The sequence below is a fragment of the Suncus etruscus genome, chromosome 1 (assembly GCF_024139225.1).
Source record: "Suncus etruscus isolate mSunEtr1 chromosome 1, mSunEtr1.pri.cur, whole genome shotgun sequence".
NCBI classification, from domain to species: Eukaryota; Metazoa; Chordata; class Mammalia; order Eulipotyphla; family Soricidae; genus Suncus; species Suncus etruscus.
Genome location: NC_064848.1, coordinates 136,193,487 through 136,219,143, shown reverse-complemented (window position 1 = coordinate 136,219,143; position 25,657 = coordinate 136,193,487). Strand labels below are relative to the sequence as shown.

Genomic DNA, 25,657 nt, shown 5'->3' with positions numbered 1-25,657 from the left:
TTTGGTCCAAATTTCTGCTAAAGGCACTTTTGGAGCTTCTAACTTTTGTGTGCAGTTTTGGATTTACAATATAATATAAAAAAATCTGTGTGATGAAAACCATGAGAACATAAAAGTTTCTTTCATTACTTTGGAGGCTGAGTGTTTCTATTATCATTTAAGATAAGATAAAACTGAAGGGAATTCAAGTGTAGTTCTGATTGGAGAATTATTGTCAACCCAGCCTAGGTGGATTGATGGGAACACTCTGCTGGGTCAAGGTGAGTGGATGTCCTTACACTGGTCTGGATGGTTTCCAGTTGACTCCCCGCATCAAGTGCATTGTTTGATTTATTAGCAAACTTTGCTTGCTATTTGATAAGCATTCTACCAGGATAGGCTGGAGGTGCCCTTGATAGATTGGTTTTGGAGATTAAACATGGTAATGTGATGAAGTTAGGAAAAGGTGATGCCAGATGCAGCAATTTCTGCACAAAGTAACAATTGCATCGTGTACAAAATGTAATAAAGCACGATGAGCCCATTTGCTGAAGAGAGAGCTCTTTGAAGGTGAGTACTGGGACTTTGCCTCTTGCTCAAAGATGACTTGACTGAGAGTATGTGATAAGGATTTATGATGGACCATGACATTAATGTGGGGAGCAAAAGCATGTTTAGAACTCAATGAGACCCTCATTTTGGAAGAGAGCAGACACAGGATCTTCCTACTTGTTTTATTTATATCTTTAAATAAGGAATTTTCACTGTTACTATTTAAGTAGCATTATAATTTAGGACCAGATTATGGTACTTACCAGTTGCATAACTTGGACTGTAAAATTAACCACTGTGTTTTGGGCTTATCTATAAATTTGGTCATCGATTATTGGGCTGTTATTAGTATACAATTAGTATACAACCATTCCTTTCTTTCAATACACCAAGATAGAAAAACTCAGAAATGGTAACTTCTATTCTATGACAAGGGCAGGGTCAACTTTCATATTCCATAAATGTAGCACTGTGCCCTGTTCATTGTAAATACTCAGTAAATGGTTTTAGGTGGATGAGAGAAGACTGACTGCACTAGGGTTCTAAGGAATTATTACATAAATTATTACATGAGCTAGATAACTTCACTAGAGGATCTTAAAAATAGAGCTAAAATCGTATTGATATTGCTTAATTATATTCTATGATTATTTTTATTGTAAATATTGGTGCCATATCCAACACTTCTCAGGGCTTATTTCTGATTGTGTTCAGGGATCACTTCTGGTGGGGCTCATAGAGACAAATGGGATACCCAGCTTCAAACTTGTGCTGGCTGTGTGCAAAGTAAGTGCCCTGCCCACTGTACTATTGATCTGGATCCATTCTATTATCATTTGTACAGATAAAAAGGCTAACATTCTTGTTAAACTGAACCATTTAAATATGGCAGGCAGGAGAATGATATGAAGATGTGTTATTGGAGAATTATGTTATTGAAAATTTCAATGTAAAGGTGAAATGAATCAATGAAGTGAAAGAAGAAGCTGTGGACCCTCAGATATGCAATTAGGAGACCTCAGAGAAAAGGGACTCTAAAAGCTTCATGGGATGTGAGAGTCATGTAGAGCAAGGGCAGGATTTAGAAGAGAGAAGTCAAGAACACCAAATACAGATTTATTACAAAAGAGTTGGTGCCAATTATGGTCCATTAGCTAATGGTTTTGGAGGTCTTCTTGGTTCACTGCTGTTTGCTATTTGTATCAAAACCCCTAAATTTTAATGTTCCAACACCAGAGGTTGGTGGCTTTGATTTTATAGATAGGTATGCAGTTTCTCTTTGAAATTGAATATAAAAAGCATTCCTGCTTGTTTTAGCATGAATGGTAATCCTGAGGTCAGAGAGGTAGTACAATGGTTGGTGGGGCCTGTCTTGCACTAGGTTTCATTTCTGGCACCATATATGCCCCTGAAATCAACAGGAATGATCCCTGATCACTACCAGAGAAGACCTTTCTCTCAGGGGGCATTTGCCTGGCATACAACAGACTTCCTTTTCATCATTGGTATCTCAGGTCTTCTGAGCCTTCCAGGATTTATTTATGAGCACAAAACCAGGAGTAAACCTTGAGAACTGCTGGGTGTGGCCTCTCTTGCTCTTTCCAAAATAATTCTCAAAATAATTTGTCAACTTCTGAAATTAAAAATAAATGTATGATATTTCAAGATATTAAATATTTGGGTTATATTGTGTAATGTTCTTGCATTTGTAGAACCTAGAAGGCACTTATGAATTTGTTAATAATGCAAATTGTGTTTTTATATTGTATCTCTAGCCAGAGTAGGAGATAACAAATATTTAGAGGGTAGTGAACTAGAACCAGAATTGAAATGATGATGGCAAACACCCTTCTTGATCACACTATGTTATTAAAATATGTATTCCATAAATTGTGCAACACTTGATATTTATTGGTTAAGCACAATTGTAGAAGCCATCTGCAAAGGATTGAGACATCATTCTAACTATTGACATAACTCTGTTAGATTGCTAGGATTTCACATAACTGCCTGATTCCATGAATCACAAAGTCCTCCACAGTAAGGTCTTTTTCTCCTAACTTATTACATGCACTATGATAATGATATGTTTTGTATTAAAGAGCAAGGGGAACAAAGGGAATCAACTCTTGGGATTAGTAACCCAATAGATGTGCTGAGTCCTGGTAATGCTTTTTTTGTGTTAGATCAAATGTATTAAAATAGAAGCATCCTTGTTAGAATACTTCATGTTTTCTTGTCATATGTATACCTGCCCTTTTATGTCTGTATCATTCAGGGTATAAGTAGGTGAGAGATGGGAAGAAATAAACATAGGTACTATTTTCAAAGGTGTGTACATAGTTAAGGGAAGTCAATTAGGAATGGTGCAAAGGCATAAAGTGATACCTCTCTCTTAACTAAAGGCTTCAGAAGAGAGACTATAGGAGATACTCTCTGCCAGCAAATAAGAGTCTGTGGTAGAATAGTGACCATTGCCTGTACATATAGAGAGAAAGAGCTAAGAAAATAAGTGCTCTTGTCTTATTCTACTGTCATTTGATCTCCTGTGACTTGGCCTTTAAAAGAAGTCATGATGTAGACATTACTTAATGTAGACCATAACTTGAAGCATTATTGAAAAGGTTGAAAGAAGGTGGATCTGGAGAGGTAGTGGAGAATATATAGTATGAATCCTTTATATTTCTTACTTGAACCCTCATATGTGTTCATATCTAATTAAAACAGAAAATTTAACCTAAGATAATTCAATAAATAAGTCTCTTATTTATAACTTATCCAAGTGGTTTTACTTACCCAGATATTTGTTCATAATTACCTCTTTAGCCCTTTTTAATACAATGTCTAATACTTACACCATTCTCTTCACTTATCTTGTGCAGAGATCTATTTATATTATGCTAGTTTGCATGTTTATCTCAGCCTTGATATTTCTGTTTGAAGTTTTCTTATTTCTACTCTCATTTCTCCTTGAATCTATGGGCTGTCCATTCCATTTTTTCTTTAGTTCTTTGAACATCCTTAACATTTCCTCTCTAAAATTTTGATCAGAGATATTATGTAGGTGGCTGGTATTTGTTTAGTCTCCAAAACTAGCATCTTAAGTCACAAGGTGTGGTGGAGTTCCGTGTAGTTTTCCCATTGTGAAATTTGTTGTATGGCACTATTATTATGTGTTGTGCAGCTCCTTGAATGGAAGAAATGCTCAGCAGCTGTGCCCTTGCTGGTCTCACACACATTAGCTTGATTAAAACTGGGACATTTCCCCCAAACTCCACTCACTTACCTGGGTTTGATAGCAACTAGCACTTTTTTTTTATAATTATCTTTATTTAAACACCGTGATTACAAACATGATTATAGTTGTATGATTACAGTCATGTAAAGAACACCCCCCTTCACCAGTGCAACATTCCCACCACCAATTTCCCAGATCTCCCTCCTCCCCACCCCCCTACACATGTACTCGAGAAGGCTTTCTACTTCCCTCATTCATTCACATTGTTATGATAGTTTTCAGTGTAGTCATCTCTCCAACTGCACTTATCACTCTATGTGATGAGCCTCATGTCATGAGCTGCACCTACTAGCTCTCATCTCTCTTGTCTCTGAGATACTGTTAAAAATGTCTTTCATTTTTCTTAAAGCCCATAGATGAGTGAAACCATTCTGCGTCTTTCTCTCTCCCTCTGACTTACTTCACTCAGCATAATAGATTTCATGTACATCCATGTATAGGAAAATTTCATGACTTCATCTCTCATGATGGCTGCATAGTATTCCATTGTGTATATGTACCACAGTTTCTTCAGCCACTCATCTGTTGAAGGGCATCTTGGCTGTTTCCAGAGTCCGGCTATTGTAAATAGCACTGCAATGAATATAGGAGTAAGGAAGGGATTTTTGTATTGTATTTTTGTGTTCCCCAGACACTTTGAAAAAGAAGAAAGGCAAATGGCCAAAAGGCACATGAAAAGATGCTCAACATCACTAATCGTCAGGGAGATGCAAATCAAAACTACTATGAGGTATCACCTCACGCCACTGAGATTGGCACACATCACAAAAAAGGAAAACAAGCAGTGCTGGCGGGGATGTAGAGAGCAAGGAACTCTTTTACACTGCTGGTGGGAATGCCGTCTAGTACAACCTTTATGGAAAGCGATATGGAGATTCCTTCACAAACTGGAAATTGAGCTTCCATACGATCCAGCTATACCACTCCTAGGAATATACCCGAGGAACACAAAAATACAATGCAACTAGCACTTTTTAAATTCAAACTCTGACCACTACCTAGGACCGCTCTTGCTGGTCTCACACCTCGCTTTTCCTGGAATGCTTCCTTTCAAAGTGGCTGGAACACTTGAGGTTTTGTGAGCAGCAGGGATTGTTCTAGAAGAGGTCTCTGCCTTCCAAGGACCTGCAGCAGCAGATGCCTGCATGGTTATCTCAATGATATGGTTTCTACAGTACTAAATATATACATATAAAGCATTTTTGTCTTTTTCCATTTTGTGTGTAATATTAATTCACCTTATTAAGCCTTATGCCACAGTGAGATAACTACCAATGCACATATGACAGAAAAACATGTCATTTTTATTAAGATGATTAAATGGATAGAGATATTATGTGTGCAGAAGTGTTAGATGAAAATATTCATGACTCATTATATATATAGATCCCTGTTCTGATAGTTTTCTTAGATAGAACAATGTTGGTACTTGAGCTAATGAACTTGCATGGGCAACCTTTTAGAAAATAGAATAACTTAAGTTTCAAAATTATTCAAGAGACCTTACTGTATTGGGGAAGACTAGGAAGATGTTAATGGATTCCTAAAAATACATAAGAATAAATAAGAATTCTAATTCTTAAAAATAGCTAAGCCCTAAATGGTTCTAGCATAATCCATAATCCATATACACAATATGGTAAATGTGATATAGGTATTTTCATCTTTTATTTCTCTGTACAATGAAACTTTGAGAAATGGAATGAAAGACATTTTTTTTTGCTTCTAAATGTCATTAAAACAGTACAATGCAGAATAAGTAAAATATCCTAAAAGTCTATGCTTATCTGAATTACTCCTTCAGAGGTCCCAACTCCTTATAACTACTTATCATTTTAATTATTTATATTAAAATATCCTTCTTGTAGGTAGCATATAAGTAGATCTTGCTTTTTTAAAAAATTTACTCTGACACTTCCTGATTTTCATTTTGTGCATATAAATTATTTTCACTTAAAATGATCATTGATGGGGCTGGAGTAAGAGCACTGTGGGTAAGGCATTTGCCTTGAATACAGCTGACCTGGGTTCAATCCCGACATCCATTATGGTCCTCCGAGCCTGCCAGGAGTAATTTCTTAGTGCAGAGTTAAGAGTACCCCTGAGGACTTCCAAGAGTGACTAATATATATCATCGTCCTTGTAGTATAAATCATGTCTGCAATTCTATTAATTGTTCTTATTATTTCTCATTTTTTATTCCTCCTTTTTTTAAAATTGAACATTGTATGTGATTTCATTTTATCTTGTCAGTTACCAATTATACCTCTTAAAATTATTTTTGTGGTACTGTAGAGTTTTTAATAAACATTTTAAGCTACTCTAAATCTATAAATCCACCTTATAATAACACCACAAAATTTTCCTTACATTTTTCTCATGAAATTTCTGTCCTTTATTCCATTATTGGTTTCTTGCATTTTTAAAATATTTTTGTTACTGAGATAGTTTTCTTAGATAAATTACAAATAAGAAAAATTAATGATTTGGGGCCGGGCGGTGGCGCTGGAGGTAAGGTGCCTGCCTTGCCTGCGCTAGCCTAGGACGGACCGCGGTTCGATCCCCCGGCTCCCATATGGTCCCCCAAGAAGCCAGGAGCAACTTCTGAGCACATAGCCAGGAGTAACCCCTGAGCGTCACAGGGGTGTGGCCCCAAAAACCAAAAAAAAAAAAAAAAAAAAAAAAAAAAGAAAAATTAATGATTTTATATTTTTACTTTTTCTTCTTTTATTAATAGATTTGAGTTTGTGATCCTTTTTATTTTTATTCTTCCTGTAGAACTTGTTATATAACATTTATGAAATGCAGATTTGTTTTGTTTATCTGACAAAGTATATCTCCTTTTACTTTTGAAGCATAATTTTGAAAAATAATTTGCAGAACAGAGTTCTAGTTAGGTGATTTTTTGTACATGTCAACATGTATGATGTTTCATACCCGCTCACAAACGTTTTCGAAGCAGAACAACTGTCTTTATCTCATAATATTTTTCTCTCAAAAACATTGTTGTATTTTTTTTCAGGTTACATATTATAAACCTAGATATAGAATTTTTTTGTTATTGATTTCTTTTTTGCCCCCCCCAAACCTGAAAAACTGTTTTTTTCTGTCTTTAATTTTAGAAAATTATCAATTGCAGTTTCATATTTTCAATTTTATTCTTTCTTTTCTGCTTTTGAAATTGCATATGAAATTCACATACCCTATAAAATTGTCCCAGTTTTTATGTTCTCTTCTTTCTTTATGACTTTTTCTTTTAATATCAGCGTGGAAATTTCTATTAACATATCTTTAAAACTCTGAATCTTTCATCACATCTATTCTACAAAGACTTTATTTTTGTTGGAGAGTTTGTGATTTTTTTAGCTTACTCTTTTGATTCTTTTCCAGTTTCCGCAGCTTTACTTGCATTTCCCATATGTGCTTACACATTATCTAATATTTTTCTTGATGACTCAGTATATTAATTGTAATTTTTTCACATTGCCTGCTAGATTAATGCAAAATATGTGCCATATTAGAATCTGGTTCTAATGTTTGCTTCATGTCTTCAGACTGTTTTCTACCCCTTGTCTTTTAACATTTTGTAGATAACTCATCATGATATATCAGGTAATAATAAGAGGCAAACAGGCCGGAGTGTGAAGTTTTATGCCAGTCTGGTAAAAAAACTGGCTGTATTTTTTAAATGTTTTCTGTAGAATGAGGCATGAGATATATAGAGGAAGAAAAATTTTATCCATATAAGGGGATCAAGAGAGATACCAGAAAGTGTTGGAGATAATTTTGTGAAATGGATTGTAGGGTAATCTTGATTAAAGTATTATAACAAAGGTCAAGAATTAAGAAAATGTGCTTTGTTAAAATGTGGGAGATCTGATACTCCCCAATGATCTTATATATCTAAAATAAGGGAATAGACAGAAAGAGGAGGGCAATAATGGGTGTTAAGTCTGGAGACATTACTAAAGATGCCAAGCATACCAAGACAAAGCATACTAATCAAAGGACTTGAAAAACAGGCAGTGTTGGTGTACTCTTGAATATTTATAAGCAGCAATTTATACTCGAGTAGTTGAGAGAACAAAAATCTGGCCAAATGCATTATCAGCAAGTATGAATTGAGGGGCTACATTTGGACCACCAGGAAATCATTAATAATATTCACAAGGTGGCCATTTACTTTTCTTTCTGAATTAAATGTTTCATCTCTTTATAAATGTTTTTTTAATATAGGGTGATAGTTATAAGTGAAACAATGGAAGTATTTCTTTGTATTAATATTTAGAAAATAGTATAGTGTTACTTACACTTTGCTTTATTTATTTAATTTACTTATTTTCATGTTTCCAAGAATTGAAGCCTGGATTACACACAGGCAAGTCAAAAACCCTGCTGCAGAGCTACCTGAACCCTCCTGATTTAAGGCATGGTTTGGAAAGTTTGACTTGGAATAGGCATGAGTTGAGGAATGCTCTGGAATTGAATTGCTGTTTGGTGACAAAGGTCACTTTCAGGAATCTATCTTGGAGGGGACAATTGCTCCCCAGGGACTTGTCTAACTGCCAATCTGCTTCCTTTTAGCAATCTGCATCTCCTGAGGTTTTTTTTTTTTTTTTATATTCTAACATACTATTTTAAAGAAGGTCTAGGACACTAGTCCTTCATACCTTAGTTATTCATGTATTAATTCCCCCCACCCCACTCTTTGTAAAAGGGAGTTTTAAGCCACACTTAGAAGTTTGCAGACGGTAGTCTTTGCTCTGTGCTCAGGGGTCATTCGTGGGGTGCATAATATTCCCTGTGATGATGGGATGGGAATTTTTATTTTTAATTACTTTATTTGGGTGCTGGGAATCTTAACTGGTATTGGCTGCATGCAAGGTAGATACATCAAACATTGCATTCTTTATCTGGCTCCATCATTGTTGCTTTTTTATATTCAACTATATTATATAAACTTTGCCCTGTGTTAAGAAATTATTAATCAGTTTTTGGGTGGGGAAAATTGGTGGGTGATAGAGTTAATTCAGTGAGTTAAGTCAGTGAGTTTCTGTGAGTTCTGAAATCATAGAGATTTATCATTTCTCAAGAGACTTTCTAGGATGGCAACTAATTTCTAGTGTGCCAGAGGGACCAGTATGTTATATGCAATACTTAATTCACTATGTGCTCATATATGACTATCCTAAGGGAGAAAAAAAGTTTTTAATACGAGTGTTTAAATTTGGACTTCTGAAGTATGTCTGGGTTTATACACTGGAAGTTATCATCTCATGATGGCATTGGCAAGTTCCCTGGTATTAGACAATAGATTCAATAGCATAAAAAAAGCTCTTAAACATGTTTTATCCAGTGACAAGAAAAAAAATCTCTTGCATTTCTACAATCCTATCTTTTTTTTTTTAAAAGAAATTTTTTATTTAAACAACATGTTTACAAGGTTGTTCGTAGTACAGTTTTTTTTTCACAGATAAAGTTGTTCATGATTGAGTTACAGTCATACAATGTATAATAACGATCACCAGTGTGAATTTCCTGCTACCATTGTCAACAGTTTCCCCTCTCACCCTCCCTGATGCCCTCTTTCCTCCCACCTACACTCCTACACTCTCCTGCCTGCTTTGGGGTCAAACTCTTTCTCTCTCCTTTCCTCCTTTTATCCCTCCCCACTTTCTTTTCTTTTTTGATTATAGTTTGTACTACTACAAATGAAGGGGTTCCATGAATGTCCCTTTTATATTAGACTCTTCTCTATTCTAAGAGCACTCTCTACTCTTTGTGGCAAGCTACCTAACATGGAATGGTCATCCTAATCTTCATCTCTATTGTCACTGGATATCATCCCTACACTGTCTTTTAATTTTCTTATATCCCAGTGATGAATGAGATGACTCTATACTTATTCCTCTCCCTCTGACTCATTTTGCTCAGCACAATACTCTCTATGTCCATCCATGTAGAAACAAAATTCATAACTTCGTTTTTCTAATGGCTGCATAGTATTCCATTGTGTAGATAAACCATAGTTTCGCAGCCACTTATCTGTTGTCTGGTGCCTGGGTTGTTTCTAAATTCTGGCTATTGTAAATAGTGCTGAAATGAATGTAATAGTGCAAAGGTCATTTATTTTATTGTTTTTGTGTTCCTAGAGTATATCCCTATTTCTAGGGAAACCTAGAAGTGGTCTCCTTTCCTTCTTGCTACTTGTTTGAGAGCTAAATGTTGAATCCCGCTCATTTCCCATCTTTTTTTTTATATAATTTTTATTTTGATCATAGTGGCTTACATATTGTTGACAATAATATTCTAGGTACATATTTACATAAAATCAGGGGGGATTCCCATCCCTAAATTGTCCTCCCTACATCTCCGTTTTTGTCCTACCTCCCATTTCCCCTTCCCTCCCCCCCAGGGTGGCTAGAATATGTGATCCCCTCTGTATTTGACCTACTACTTAGTAGTCTTGCATCAGTTTGGTCTTGGTGCCTCCCTTATTTCCCCCTCTAAGTGGGGGCAGGGCTAGCAGTTCAAGTTGGGTGGTTTTGCCTGAAAAAGAGAAAATGAGTAAGCTGGGGTAAGAGTCTAATACCCCAAAAATGGGCAGAATCCTTCTAGAGGTTCTCCTCATCGATTTGGGAAATGAAGGAGAAAAAGAAGGTGAAACACCCCATCAGTACCAAAAGAAGTGTCAAATATTCAGTGAGGACTCCAGTTACATCGATAAGCACCACAAAAAACTGATAAAAAATACAAACAAAAACAAACAAACATATAAACCAAAAAAAACTCGCCGTGGTCTTGAAATAAGAAACATGGTGTAGCACATAATGAAAGAAAAGAAAGGAAGAGAAAAAAAAAAACAAAAAAAGAATAATTGGGGACAACAATTTCAATAATCACATCCAAACCGAGAAATCGACCAAAATAGGTAGGTAAATAAAAATAATAATAACAATAATAAATGAAGGTAATATATATATATATGTATATAAAAAATATCCAAGGTTTTGTGCTTTTTGCATTTTTGTTTTTTCCCTCTGCCCTGGCACAGTAAATATTGGGGTCATTCGAAACGGAATTCACTTGCCCTATGAGATATGGGGATTCTCCGTCCTTGGAGTATACTGTCATGGGATCAGTTCTAGTCTTTGCTCAGGATCATTACTCTCCCGGTGGTGTTTTTTTTTGTTTTGTTTTGTTTTGTTTTGTTTTGTTTTGTTTTGTGTGTGGAAGACTTCTGCTTTGTCCAGGGTGATACATTCAGAGCTCTGTGTTTAGTGGTCTCAGTATCTGTACAGATCCTGAGGTGGGCCTTATGGTGAAGTCAGTCTTTGTGAATCTAGAGGTTCTGTTGCCTCAGTGCCATTTGAATCCATCTTCTGTGGTTGGTGATTTTGGTCTTTGTACTGAACCTAGGATGAGATCTAGGATAGTGTCTTTCTTTGTGCTTCCAGAAGCCCCTTTCCATTACAGTTGTCTCTGCCGGACCTTTGGAACTGGGGATCATGCTTATTGTGCCGGTCTTAGTTCAAAGCCTAGACTAGGGCTTTTTAATTGGTCCCAAGATGTTTACAGTCTGGTCGTGGTTCTAGCAGCCAGTCCTCTGTAAATCATGATCTTGGCTTTTGGACCTACCAAAGGGTGCCACGTCTTCTGGTTTTGTCTTGTCGTTAGCTGGTAAGGTAGGCTAAACTGCTCTAAGGTCAAGTTGTTCACGTTTTCTTCATTGTCGGGATATCATGTTAGCGCTGGCCCTTGTTGTTGACCCTGCAGTATTGAGGCCATCCCAGATGGAGTTTGTTTCTTGCAGCTGTTGTGAAGAGCTGTGCCGTTTCTATGCCTGGGCACCAGGGTTCAAGGCTGGATGAATGGAATCTGATCACCTGAGGTCTAAGTTGATTCCACATGACATATTTTCAAGGTAGGAGATATCCCTGTATTGTAAACAACTATGAGTTCCTATCTCTAGTAGGTAAGAGCTCTTGTTTTTTTTTTTATGTAAGATTTCCCCTTTATTTAGTGTGCCTTTGCAGGGGGAAGTGGCGCTCCATTATATTGTTGGTGTATTTGGGGTGGACAGAGTGGATAACAGAAATAGGTCTCATACCCAAAAACGATTAAAAAAAAAAAGTGCATGTGCCCACAAATGTATATGTAGGGCAAACATTAAAAAAAAAGGAAATATAATGAGTTAGTGAAGTTTTTAAAGGACCAAAGTGGTGCAAAAGACTACTTTACAATTGGGGGAGAACAGGTAAAGAGGTGGTGTATTACAGGTCTTATGCCTATGTTGGAAGTACTGTTTTTCCCCTTGTCTTTTGGATTTTTCTTGTGGTGTGTGGGTTCCCAGGCATCTTCCAATTACACCCCCTGACCTTCTTCAGATTGGTAAAAATTTGCGGCAGGGAGGTCTTGGAAGAGTTCTTGCATTGGGGATACTATTGGACCTAAGTCCGGTTTCAAGAAACAGTCCACGTTATGGGGAGTTGGTAGGGAGGGTCTCGCAGCATGAGTCCACAGGGGAGTTGGCTGTCTTTTCTTGCAGGAGATGAGGTGTGGGTTCGGCTGGGTGTCCCCTCCCCTGGGTGCTGGGTACTGGTTCGTTGGGTAGGAGGTCGATCTTGATGCCTAAAAGATTAAGGACTGAGGGTGGAGAGTTTTATTATGGTGGGAGATCTGGATGGGATTGAGGGGTGAAGGGATAGTTGGATTTCCGGGGGGGGGGGGAGAAAGGGGAAGGTATATGGGAGGGGTATGAAGGTAGAGAAAAGAGAAAATACCGCAGAAAGAAAGGGGGAAGAGAAAGGGAAAAAAGTAAAGAGAAGAATAGAAGAGAAAAAGAAAAAAGAAAAGAAGAAAAAAGAAAAAAAATAAAAAAAATAAAGTAGTGAGAAGAAAGGAGAGATTAACAAGGGAATGTTGGTTTGGCTGAATGTGTTCGATGGCTAGAGCCTGTAGTTTAGGTCTGTACGTCGCAGGTACTGCTTTGGTGGTCTGACTGGTCACGTGGTTCAATTCCTAAAAGAAGGTTTAACCTAGAAATAAAGTGTATGTTAAAGAGTTTTCTCATGGCCATCTCGTAGTGCAAGCAAGGTACGGTATCTCGTGTGGTATCCCGAGTTGCCATCTTAGTTTGTCCGCCCTTTGTATCTAAGGGCGCCTGTGGGCAGAAAAGCTGAGAGGTTATTTAAAGTATAGTAAGGTAAAGGGATTAAAACGTAGTGTTATGGTATGTTGCCATCACATTCCGTGATTTCCCGTGGTGTTCTATACTTGTGTTCCTGTTAACGATCTCTAAGGGATTATTGTGGACCTTTGTTGTAGGAGTCTGATTACATACCTCTCTATGTTGCTGTTTTCTTTGTGGTATAATGTGCAGTCAAGAGTTTGCGTTATTCCTTCTTCATGTATTTTGGACACTGCTCCCATGTATATGTTGACTATTACATTGTTTAGAGTTTCTACCCTGTTAAACCCTGTTATATGATTGTTAGGTATTAGTTATGTATAAAATATCTGTTCTAGGTGTTTCAGAATAGTGCTACCATTCTGTGTTTATCTTTTGTCTTCTGACTTACTTCGTTTAACATAACATGATCTAGGTCCATCCACGTTGCTGCAAAGTCTGTGATTGTATCATTTCTAACTGCCATGTAATATTCCATTGTGTATATGTACCACATCTTAATGATCCATTCATCTGTTGTTGGACATCTAGGTTGGTTCCAAGATTTGGCTATTATACTGAGTGCTGCGATAAATAGTGGGGTGCATACGTATTTTGGAATGAATGTCCTTCCATCTTGTGGGTATATGCCTAGGAGAGCAATTGCGGGGTCAAATGGCAGCTCGATTCTGAGTTCTTTGAGCACTCTCCAGACTTTCCTCCATAGGTGTTGGACTAGGGGGCATTCCCACCAGCAGTGGATGAGAGTTCCTTTCATACCGCATCCCCGCCAACAAAGGTTGTTTCCGTCATTTTTGATGTGAGCCATCCTCACTGGTGTAAGGTGGTATCTCATTGTTGTCTTGATTTGGATCTCCCTGATGATGAGTGAAGGTGAGCATGTTTTGATGTGTTTGTTGGCCATCCTTCTGTCTTCCTCAGAGAAGTGTCTATTCATTTCATCTCCCCATTTTTTTTATAGCTTTGTTTGGTTTTGGGGGGCTCAGCTTTCTGAGTGCTTTGTATGTTCTAGATATCAGCCCTTTATCTGATATGTCGAGTGAAAATATTTTTTCCCATTCTGTTGGCTGTCTTCTTGCGTTAAGTAGGGTTTCTTTTGCCATGCAGAAGCTTTTTAGTTTGATGTAGTCCCATTTGTCTATATTTGATGCTAACGTTCTTGCCATTGGTGCTCCATTCTCAAAGACCTTTTTGATATATAGGTCTTCGAGTGTTCTGCCTATTTTATTCTCGATAAACTTTATGGATTCGGGTCTGATTTCAAGGTCTTTGATCCATTTTGAGTTGATTTTTGTATAAGGAGTAAGGTATGGGTTGATTTTCACTTTCGTAAATGTGGTTTTCCAGTCGTACCAACACCATTTGTTGAATAGGCTTTCTTTGTTCCATTTCAGATTCTTGCCTCTTTTATCAAATATTAGTTGGCTATATACCTGGGGGTTTATGTCTGGGAATTCTGTTCTGACCCACTGGTCTGAGGTCCTGTCTCTGTTCCAGTACCATGCTGTTTTGATTACTATGGCTTTATAATATAGTTTCAAGTTAGGTAAGGAGATGCCTCCCAGCTTCTTGTTTTTCAGTATTTGTTTGGCTATCCTGGGTCTTTTGTGGTTCCAGATAAATTTTGTGAATGATTGTTCTAATTCTTTGAAGAATTGTGTCTGGATTTGGATAGGGATTGCATTAAATCTATATAGGAGTTTGGGTAGGATAGTCATTTTGATTATGTTAATTCTACCTATCCATGAGCATGGGATGTTCTTCCATTTCATTAGATCGCCTTCAATTTCTTTCTGAAGTATTTTGAAGTTTCCCTGGTATAGGTCTTTCACTTCTCTTGTAAGGTTGATTCCTAGATACTTGATATTTTTTGATACTATCTTAAATGGAATTGTATTTTTAATCTCTCTCTCCTCAGCTTCATTGTTTGTATATAGAAACGCTACTGTCTTTTGTGTATTGACCTTGTAACCAGCCACTTTGCTGTATTGGTTAATTGTTTCTAGGAGTTTTACTGTGGACTCTTTAGGGTTTTCGATGTATATCATCATATCATCAGCAAATAGAGATAGCTTGTGTTCCTCTTTCCCAATTTGAATTCCTTTGATTTCCTTCTGTTGTCGGATTGCTATTGCTAGGACTTCTAAGGTTATATTGAATAAGAGTGGAGAGAGTGGACAGTCTTGCCTAGTTCCTGATCTTAGTGGGAATGCTTCTAGTTTCTCACCATTGAGTATAATGTTGGCTGTAGGCTTTTCATATATAGCTGTAACTATCTTGAGGAAGGTTCCTTCTAATCCTATTTTGCTGAGTGTCTTTAACATGAAAGGATGTTGGATTTTGTTAAACGCCTTCTCTGCATCGATTGATATGATCATGTGGTTTTTGTCTTTCATGTTGTTGATGTGGTGTATAATGTTGATTGATTTGCGTATGTTAAACCAACCTTGCATTCCTGGAATGAATCCCACTTGATCGTGATGTATGATCTTCTTGATGAAGTGCTGGATTCGGTTTGCTAAGATTTTATTGAGTATCTTTGCATCTATGTTCATTAGTGAGATTGGTCTATAGTTTTCTTTTTTGGTAGTGTCTTTGCCTTCTTTGGGAATGAGTGTGATATTAGCCTCATAAAAGGAGTTGAGGAGGATTCCTGTTTTTTCTATGGTTTGGAAGAGCCTATGGAAAAGTGGTAGTAAGTCTTCTTGAAATGTTTGATAGAATTAACCTGTAAATCCATCTGGGCCTGGGCTTTTGTTCTTAGGGAGTTTTTTAATTATATCTTCAATTTCCTCTGAGGTGATTGTCTATTTAGGATCTCTAGATCTTCCTTTTCCAGTCTTGGAAGAGGGTGTTTTTCCAAGAATCTATCGATTTCTACTGGGTTCTCTAGCCTAGTTGAGTATAGATGTTCATAATATGATCTCATGATATGTTGTATTTCTTGGGGTTCTGTTGCAATATCTCCCCTTTCATTTGTGATCCTACTGATTTGGGTGTTTTCTCTCTTTTTTTTGGTGAGTTTTGCCAATGGTTTGTCTATCTTGTTTATTTTTTGAAAAACCAACTCCTGGTCTCATTGATTTTTTGTATTGTTTTCTTAGTTTCTATGTTGTTTATTTCTGCTCTGGTTTTTATTATTTCTTGTCTTCTGGATGTGGTTGGATTTCTCTGTTGCTGTTGTTCCAATTCTTTGAGGTGATCTTTTAAACTGTTGGTTTTGTTATTTTCCTGTTTCTTGACATAGGCCTGTATTGCTATGAGTTTCCCCCTAATTACTGCTTTTGCTGTGTCCCATAAATTTTGGCATGTTGTCTCTTCATTGTCATTTGTCTCAAGGAATCTTTTTATTTCTTTCTTTAGTTGTTCTTTGACCCAGCTGTTGTTGAGCAGCATGTTGTTTAATCTCCAGGTATTAGTTTTTCTCCATTGCTTCTTCTTGACATCGATTTTGAGCTCTGTTGCATAGTGATCTGAGAGGGTACTTCTAATGATCCTTACCTTTGTGGTCTTATATAGGTTGGCTTTGTATCCTAAGACATGGTCTATTCTGGAGAAGGTTCCATGTGGGCTTGAGAAGAATGTGTATTCTGCTTTCTGGGGGTGGAGGGCTCTATATAAGTCTATTAGCCCTAAATCTTCTAATTTTTCATTCAGAGCTCTTATTTCTTTGCTATTTTTCTGTTTGGTGGATCTGTCCAGTGGTGATAGTGGAGTGTTGAGGTCCCCTGCTATTATCACATTTCCCTTCATGTGCTTCTCCAGGTTTGCCAGTAGTTGCCTCACATATTTTGCTGATTCTACGTTAGGTGCATAGATATTGACCAGGGTTAGTGTTTCTTGATCTAATGTTCCCCTGATCAGTAAGTAGTGACCATCTTTGTCTCTGACCACTTTCTTGAGGTTGAATGCAATTTGGTCTGATATGAGAATGGCTGTCCCTGCTCTTTTTTGTTTTCCATTGGCCTGAATAATTACTTTCCATCCTTTGATTCTTAGCCTATGCTTATCCTGTAGCTGTAGGTGTGTTTCTTGTAGACAGCAGAAGTCCGGTTTATTTTTCCTAATCCAGTTCTCTACTATGTGTCTTTTAATTGGAGAGTTTAGTCCATTAACATTTAGGGAGATTATTGAGAGAGAGGACTGTTGTGTAGTTGTGTTGTGTAGGGTGGCTTTTGTTACAATCGGGGGTTTGGATTGTGTAATTTGTCTCTGAGTAGGTCGTTTAGGATCGGCTTTGTTTGGACAAATAGCTCTAGTTCGGTCTTGTTTGAAAATGTTTTCAGTCTGTTCTCCCATATGAATGATAATTTTGCCTGATATTGGACTCTAGGTTGGAAGTTTCTTTCATTCAGTCGTTTAAATATGTCATTCCACTGTCTCCTTGCTTGGATTATTTCGATTGGGAGATCTGGTTTGATTCTTATGTCCCTACCTTTGTACTTGAGGGTTTTTTTCTCTCTTATTGCCTTAAGAAGTTCCTCTTTCTCTTTGTTTTTTTTTGCCATTTGGATTACTATATGTCTTGGTGTAGGTTTATTAGGATCTATTTTACTAGGAACTCTCTTGATTTCCTGGATTTGCCCTGAAGTTTCATTCCAAAGGGTGGGGAAGTTCTCTGCTATTATCTCTCTGACTACTTGTTCTTCTCCTTTCCCTATTTCCTCCCCTTCTGGTATACCCACGATTCTTAGATTGTTTCTTTTGTCCTTGTTCATTAAGTACTGGACTTTTCCTTCCAGTGCTTTGCCTTTTATTTCTTTGTTGGTTTCTTGGTCATTTTTTGTTTGCAGTTTTCCTTCGAGTTCTTCGATGTGTTTCTCCAACTCTGTGTTTCTGCTAGTAAGGCTTGTTACTTTGTCTGTTAATTCCTTCACTTCTTTTTGTATGGACTCTCTCATACTCTTTAACATTTCTTCTTTAATTTGGGTGATTTGTTCCTCCATAGATGTTTTATACTCGGTAGCTAAAGTTTCTCTCATTTCTTTAATTAGTTCTTGCGTTTCCTTCCTCATTGCTGCTTTTAGGTCGCTTTCCCACAGATCTGTGCGTTTTGGCGGACTTGGAAACTTGTAAAGGTTTGTCTCCATATCTTCAGATCTTAGGGTTCTCTTTGATTTACCCATATTTCCTTGTGTTTATTGCTGTGCTTTAGAGTGCTGTTTCTTCCAATTTCAGCCTGTTTTGATCCCCTGTGGGGTGGGAATGGGTCCCCTCCCTGAGGGTGGATCTAGTGGTACTGTTGGATGGGCTTGTTGCGGTTTGGCTCCTCTTGTGCTCTTTCTGTGGTCTGATTTGTTGCTTTGCCTTATTGTTGCCAGCTATTTCTGGGAGGCAGGAGATTCTCGACGGGGGGCGGGGCACTTTCACGCTGTCCGCGTGGCTGTGTGAAACTTCCCTACCTTCCTGTGGGCAAAGGAGCCCCATCAGGAGCAGGGCAGCCGTTCGCAGGGTCGGAGTGGGTGGGCGGACCTTCCCTACCTTCCCGGGGACACGGGAACCCCAGCAGGAGCGAAGCAGCCGTTCGCGCAGTCGGGGTGTGCGGGCGGGGCTTCCTTACCTTCCCGGGGGCAAGGGGACCCCAGCCGGAGGAAGGGAGCCGTTCGTGTGGTCGGGGCGGGCGGGCGGAGCCTCCTTACCCTGCCGGGGGCTAGGGGAAACCAGCCGGAGGAAGGGAGCCGTTCGCGCGGTCGGGGCGGGCGGGCGGAGCTTCCTTACCATGCGGGGGGCTAGGAGACCCCAGCCGGAGGAAGGGAGCTGTTCGCGAGGTCGGGGCGGGCGGGCGGAGCCTCCTTACCCTGCCGGGGGCTAGGGGACCCCAGCCGGAGGAAGGGAGCCGTTCGCGCGGTCGGGGCAGGCGGGCGGACTACAATCCTATCTTTAGGTTCAATGGTCAGTGGAAAGAGTGAGCAAAAATCGGTACCTACCTTGATACTTTTCATCTTAATTCTGATAATGCTTCTGTGGGAGGAGATTGAAAAAAATACAGTTGAAAAGCTTTTCATTGTGTTAAAGAAATGTTAAATTTTCCTGACAAACTACCTAAGAAGAATGAATGCAATACTAGTCTTAAAATAAGAAGAATTCAAGGACCAGGAGGATGATTCAGGTGCTAGGAGGGATCCTTTCCTCCCAGTCCTAAGGGTGAAGGCCAGAGGCAAGGACACATGGATCATTCTCGCTTCCTTTCAGTCTTTGAAAATTCCTCTTCCCAATGACTAATAGATTCTCCCAATGACCTTACTTAAATCTAGAAATTCTATCCTTCACACCATGTTTTATTAAATTTCCCCATAGCTCTTATCAGCATCTAAAATTTGCCTGTTCATTCTGTGTGCTCTTTATTGTCTGTATTTTCTATTGTAATAGAAACTCTTGACAGCTTGAAGCTTATCCCAACTATATTCCCAGTGCCTATGTTCTAGACAGGGGACAATACCTGAGTACTTGGTATTCGTGGAACAATTGAAGGAGTGAATAAATGAGGAAAGAATGAATGCATATTCTGACTCATTTCCATGTTTTCTATCCTATTCTAGGTGTTTTCTTCTGTTTTAGAATCCACTACCCTACACTGGCTCACACTTTTCTTGTAAAATTTATTCAAACTAAAACCTAGTCCACCTTCCAACAAAACAAAAAACTTGACAAAAAGTTAGAAAACAAAAAAGTTTCTAAAATATTCCAAAAAACCAGTGATGTACATGTTTGCACTCTGAAAATATAACTTTTTAAATCACATCATTTAAAAATCTCTTTTCTTATCTGCCAAAGTTATTTTATAATTATTTTACATAAAATGTATAATAATGATATCCAGAAAAGAAATGCAGATGGCAAAATATTTAATATATTTTAAAATATATAAAATATGCCAGGAAGATGTGAAAGATCAGCAAGTGTTATATATACAAAATAGAAAAATAATTTATTGGTACTGTTTGATTATATTAACATAAATATTTGAGAAGAGGGAAAAAGATTTACTTGTTAATTGATGTATCAAGGTAAGTGATCATATTAGAGCTTAGAGATAAGCTAAATTTGAAATTAATTATTTAATAATTGTTATTTATAATCATTTATATTTTGTATGAGGGTTATTTGATCATTAGAATTCCATTATATATACCATGTTTTCTTATTTATCTGCTAATGTGCACTTGTTACTTACATATGTTGGCAATTATAAAAAGCACTAAGTGAATATTAAGAGTACATAAATATCTTCACATTAGTCTTTTTAAATACTTCAGATTTAGAAATAAAATTTCTGGATAGATTATAGATTTTAGTTTTGTATTTTTGAGAAAACAATTTCATACTATTTTCTGTGAAACTTGAATAATTTACATTCTCACCAATAGTATAGGAATATTTTTTTATTTTGAAAACAGTTGTTGTATCTTGTCTTTGATAGTACCTGTGCTCCCAAGCATGAGGTGGAATCTCTCACTGTTATTTTGATTTACATTTTTTGATAAGTGGTAACTATTTTTAATATAATTTTTATTTTGATCATAGTGACTTACATATTATTGACAATAATATTTTAGGTACATATTTACATAAAATCAGGGGGGAATTCCCATCACTGATTTGTCCTCCCTACACCTCCGTTTTCATCCTACCTCCCATATCCTCCTCCCTCACCTCCAGGGCTGCTAGAATATGTGGTCCCCTCTGTACCTAGCTTACTACTTAGTAGTCTTGCACCTATTTGGTTTTGGTGCCTCCCTTATTTCCCCCTCTAACTGGGAGGCAGGACTAGCTAGTTCAAGTTATGTGGTTTTGTTTGAAGAAGAGAAAAGTAATAAACTGGGGTAAAAGTCTAATGCGCCAAAAATGGGCAGAATCCTTCTAGAGGCACTCATCATCGGTTTGAGAGATGAAGGAGAAAAAGAAGGTGAAACACCCCAGCAGTACAAAAAGAAATGTCAAATATCCAGTGAGGACTCCAACAATAACAATAAGCAAGTGGTAACTATTTTTAAGTCTCTGATGACTATCTGTATGTTTTCTTTGATAAAGTGTCAGCTCAGCTCTTTTACCTATATTTTGAAGGGCTTGTTTTTAATTTTGTTAAGTTTTAGAAATGCTTCACATTTTTAATGTAATAATCATTTGTAGTTTGTATGGTGTATGCATATTTCCCCCTGTGATAGAAAATCCTCATTTTAATGATAGTTTATTTCATTGTGCAAAAAAATAGCATAGTTTGATATAATTTATTTGTTTTCTTTTTGTTTTGCTTTCAACTGGAGTTGAATTCCTGAATTTATCACTGAAGTCAGTATTTTGTAATATATTACATTTTCCTCAATATATTTCATGATCTTAGGTCTTTAATCCACTTTGAGATAACTTTGTACATTGTGTCAGGAAGTGATCTAATTTTATTTTTTTTGCAAGTACCTATCCAAAAGTCCAGCACCATTTTTTTTTTTTTGGTTTTTGGGCCACACCCATTTGACGCTCAAGGGTTACCCCTGGATATGCGCTCAGAAATCACCCCTGGCTTGGGGAGACCATATGGGACGCCAGGGGATTGAACCGCAGTCCGTCCGTCCTACGCTAGCGCTTGCAAGGCCTACACCTTACTTCTAGCGCCACCTTCCCGGCCCCAAGCACCATTTCTTAAAGTCATTAATCTTCTTCTACTGTATGGACTTGACATCCTTTGTCATTAAAATAACTGTCCATATGTATGGCAACTAATTTCTGAGATTTCAAATTTATTCTTCTGATCTGAATATTACATTTATCACACTAATCTTTTTTAAATTTATTTTATATTTTTTGGAGTTTTTGGGCTACACCTGGTGATGCTTAGGGGCCACTCCTGGCTATATTTGATCAGAAATCGCTCCTGGCTTGGGGGACCATATGAAACACCAGGGGTCGAACCGCAGTCCGTTCTGGGTCAACCACGTGTAAGGCAAATGCCCTACTGCTGTGCCATGGCTCTAACCCCTACTTATCTTTAGTATTTTGTATTTTGGGCCACAGCTCATGACACTCAGGGGTTACTCCTGGTTATGCACTCAGAAATCATTCTTGGCTTGTGGGGCGCATATGGGACATGGGGGAATCAAACCATGGTCAGTCCTAGGCTAGTGCGCACAAGGCAGACACCTTACTGCTTGTGCCACTGCTCCAGCCCTTACTTATCTTTTTTATAACTATACTTTTTCGTATAAATTAAAACCAAGAAGTATGGTGACTCTTTACTATGACCCCTCTTCCTTCTTTTGTGGTGTGGTGAAAACCTAACTGTGCTAACTGTGTCAAATGATCACTCCTGGTAGGCTCTGGTTTGCTGAGTGCAAGGCAAACACCTTACCTGTTGTATTATCTCTCTGTCTCTCCTCTTATTCTATATTCTCAGGATCACTTTGGCTCTTTGAAGTTTTTTGTGTTTCCACACAAATTTCAGCAATATTTGTTCTATTTCTTTGAAGAATGCCATTGAAATTTTGATATAGATTGTATTAAATGTGCATATTGCTTTGGCTTGGACAGGCATCTTAATAATGTTAATTTTTCCAACCAATATGTATATTACATCCATACATCTTTCCTTCCCTCCTTCCTTCCCTCCTTCCTTTCCTCCTTCCTTCCTTCCTTTTTTCTTCCTTCCTTCCTTCCTTCTTCATTTTTATGTTGCCTTAGAATGCTTTTAACAGAATCAATCAATATATAAAGCCCAATTCTTTCATTTTTCCTGAAACTTTAGACTCACTTCTAGAATGAATACGTGTGTATGAGTGTATATAGTTAGCTATATAATTGAGAGTTCTTTGAATTATTTTGCCTGTAGCTTATAAGATATAGTAAAAGATGAGGAGTAATTTAAATATTAGCAATTTAAAATTTGTATTTATATTACTAAAACACATCAGTAACTGGAGCACATACAAATATACAAAAATTATTTTGGGAGAGAAGCATTTAATTACATTTAAGAAATTCATTACTGTCAGAAAGATAGGCTAATTACAAACTGTATGTATATACATATACATATAACTATATATTACACATATATTGAACCTAATCTCAATCCCTGGCAACTGCATGATTCCCCAAGTACTTCCAGGGTGACCCCCTCGTATAGAGCTAGGAGTAGCCCTCTATATTTTACTATGGGTGGTCCTTCAAATTATTTTTGCTTACTCCTCATTCCTGTCATTGTGGTAGTTGTTGATATTGTCATTCCAGATCAAACAACTGCCTGACTATAGTATTTTTGCACAAGTGTCCAAGGATATCACTGATGTTTCTTTTCTCTTTTTCTGAAGCTTGTACACATATTTGCAAGGTGCTGAGCCTTTAATCTATACACACAGATTATGGTCATTTTTTTTAACCAAGTATATACCACTAAGTTTATTTTCTTACCAGAATTTTGGGAGGTTTAACATATAACATACAGGTTAGTAAAAATATAATCTCAGTACAGCAAACAACTTTTAATAGGAAGCTGAAGAAACAGTATAGTAGGAAGGGGCTTTGTCTTCCATATGGCCAATTCAGGTTCAAAGTCCAGTATCACATAAAGTCCCCTAAGCACTACCAGAAAACCAACCCCTGAGCCTCACTGGCTGTAGCCCTAAGACAATAACAATTTTAAAAAATAAAATAAGTTAAAGCATAGATATCAGGAGATGGTACTACAAGCTTGAATGAAATATCTGAGGAGTCCTAGTCTCATATTTCCTCATCTAAATAAAACCTTTATTAATCTATATGAAAGGCTTCCATGTTTCCAGACGGGCCAATGCAGACTGCTTCTGCCCTACCCAAAGTGCTGCCTTCAACAAAGCCATTACCAGACAACCTTAAAGCTCATTACTAAGTGATGGGACCAAACAAATGGCATCCACCTGCACAGAATTGTCTTCAGATTAGCAAAGGAGTTAAAACTACAAGAAACCCGCTACCTTTTAACAAGCCAAAGCAGGAAAACCTTTTATCTGAGATATTCACCTGCCAGCACAGCAGCCCTAATGGGGTCCCCAGCTCAGTACACCCAGGAGGTAGGTGAGCCTCAGGGCCTGGCTGTGTACAGAGCATCCACGACTTGGGCTGCAGAAGGCCTGTCCCGGGGTTCTTCATTGGTGCACACAGAGAAGAGCTCGAGCACTTGCTGGTATGATCCATCAAGCTCATCCATGTTGACAGGGGGCCGGGTACCCAGGGCGGCATAATAAGCCTCATCATCAAAGTCACTCTCATTGAAACTGGCATCTTCGTCATCCCCCTCGGGAAGGTTCACGTGCGGGATGGCCAGAGTCATCATCTCCCAGAGTGTGAGGCCAAAGGCGAAGATGTCAGCCTTGTCGGTGATGACTCCGCCCTCCTCCAAGGCCTCCTTGGGCTTCCAGGGTTCTGTGCCAATGTAACAGGCTTCAGGGTCGGTCACTGTCATATTTTCATCCAGTGGCAGAGAAACGCCGACATCACAGATTTTGATTGTTTCAAAGTCTCCTTTAATCACTACATTCGACGACTTTATGTCTCCATGAAGCAGCTTCTTCTCTTGGTGCAGATACTTGAGTCCCCGGGCCATGTTCACGGCCACCTTGAGGATGTTGGCTGCAGGGAAGGGCCCCCCATCGCCCATGTGTCGCTCCTCTATGATGTCATGCAGGGATTTCTCACCACCGAACTCCATGGCTAGACACAGGCTCCCGTCACTGGCCTTTGTGAAGGCCCGATAGCCTACAATGTTTGGATGATGAAGATTTCTTAAAATCTTGGCTTCATCGGTGAGTCTTTTCTGATACACATTTTCATACTGACCGTCACATTGAGGATTACGTTTCTTTATAGCCCAGGGAGAATGAGACAAACCTCTTGGAGATCTCTTCATTAGGTAGACACTTACTCCAGTACCGAAACCAAGTTTCTGCATGAACGGGGAGGCGGGAATATTTACGCAGGGAGTAGAACCCAATGCATTTTTCTTTGTTTCAGACACTTTGTTTGGGGTCTTGAAATTATTGATGTCTTCCATTGTAATATCCCTCTAAATCCGAGCAGAGCAGATCTCCACGGCCCGCACACACCGCGCGCCCAGCAGCCACCAGATTATGGTCATTTTACTTTCCAGGAGAAGGTGTTCACTGCTCACTAGCTCATATGTTCACCAGGGGTCTCTCTTCATGGTTGTTATACCTGTGTATCTTACTAATTGTTGGGGCTTTTTTGGGGGGGGGCATTCAGCAATGTTCATCAATACTCTTGGCTCTGCCCTCAAGGGATCATGTTTGGTGAGCTTGCGCGTATCATATGAAATGCTGGAGATCACATATGGATGGGCTGAATGGAAGGCAAATACCTTACCCACTGTACTATCACTCAGCCCCCAATATGCATCTTATTTTTCAAGTGTGGTTGACATCCTCTTTGTGGTACTTCCATACACCTAACTGAAATGTACCTGTAACTTGCTTATAGAACCAGGGATAGCAGTCAACAGAGCTCATAGGCTGGTGCTTAGCATAGCAATCAGCAATGGGGATTTGAATTTATGTTTGTGAGCCTGCAGGTAGGTGTTCTAAGTCCCTGCACTATTTCTCCAAGACCTTTCTTACTTCTATTGTTTATAATGGGTGACAAAGAAGCAGGCAGAA

The 25,657-nt window shown here is 38.2% G+C and overlaps 2 protein-coding genes across 3 annotated transcripts in view; one reads left to right on the top strand and one right to left on the bottom strand.

Annotated features, from left to right (window-relative positions):
• The window catches only part of GRM8 (glutamate metabotropic receptor 8), a 971,850-nt gene that overhangs the window by 120,446 nt on the left and 825,747 nt on the right, over nucleotides 1-25,657 (top strand). The window lies entirely within an intron of this gene.
• Nucleotides 24,070-25,069, bottom strand: LOC126012883 (lymphokine-activated killer T-cell-originated protein kinase-like). Its single transcript, XM_049776129.1, has one exon. The coding sequence runs from the start codon at nucleotides 25,036-25,038 to the stop codon at nucleotides 24,070-24,072; it is 969 nt and encodes a 322-aa protein (XP_049632086.1). The 5' UTR covers nucleotides 25,039-25,069.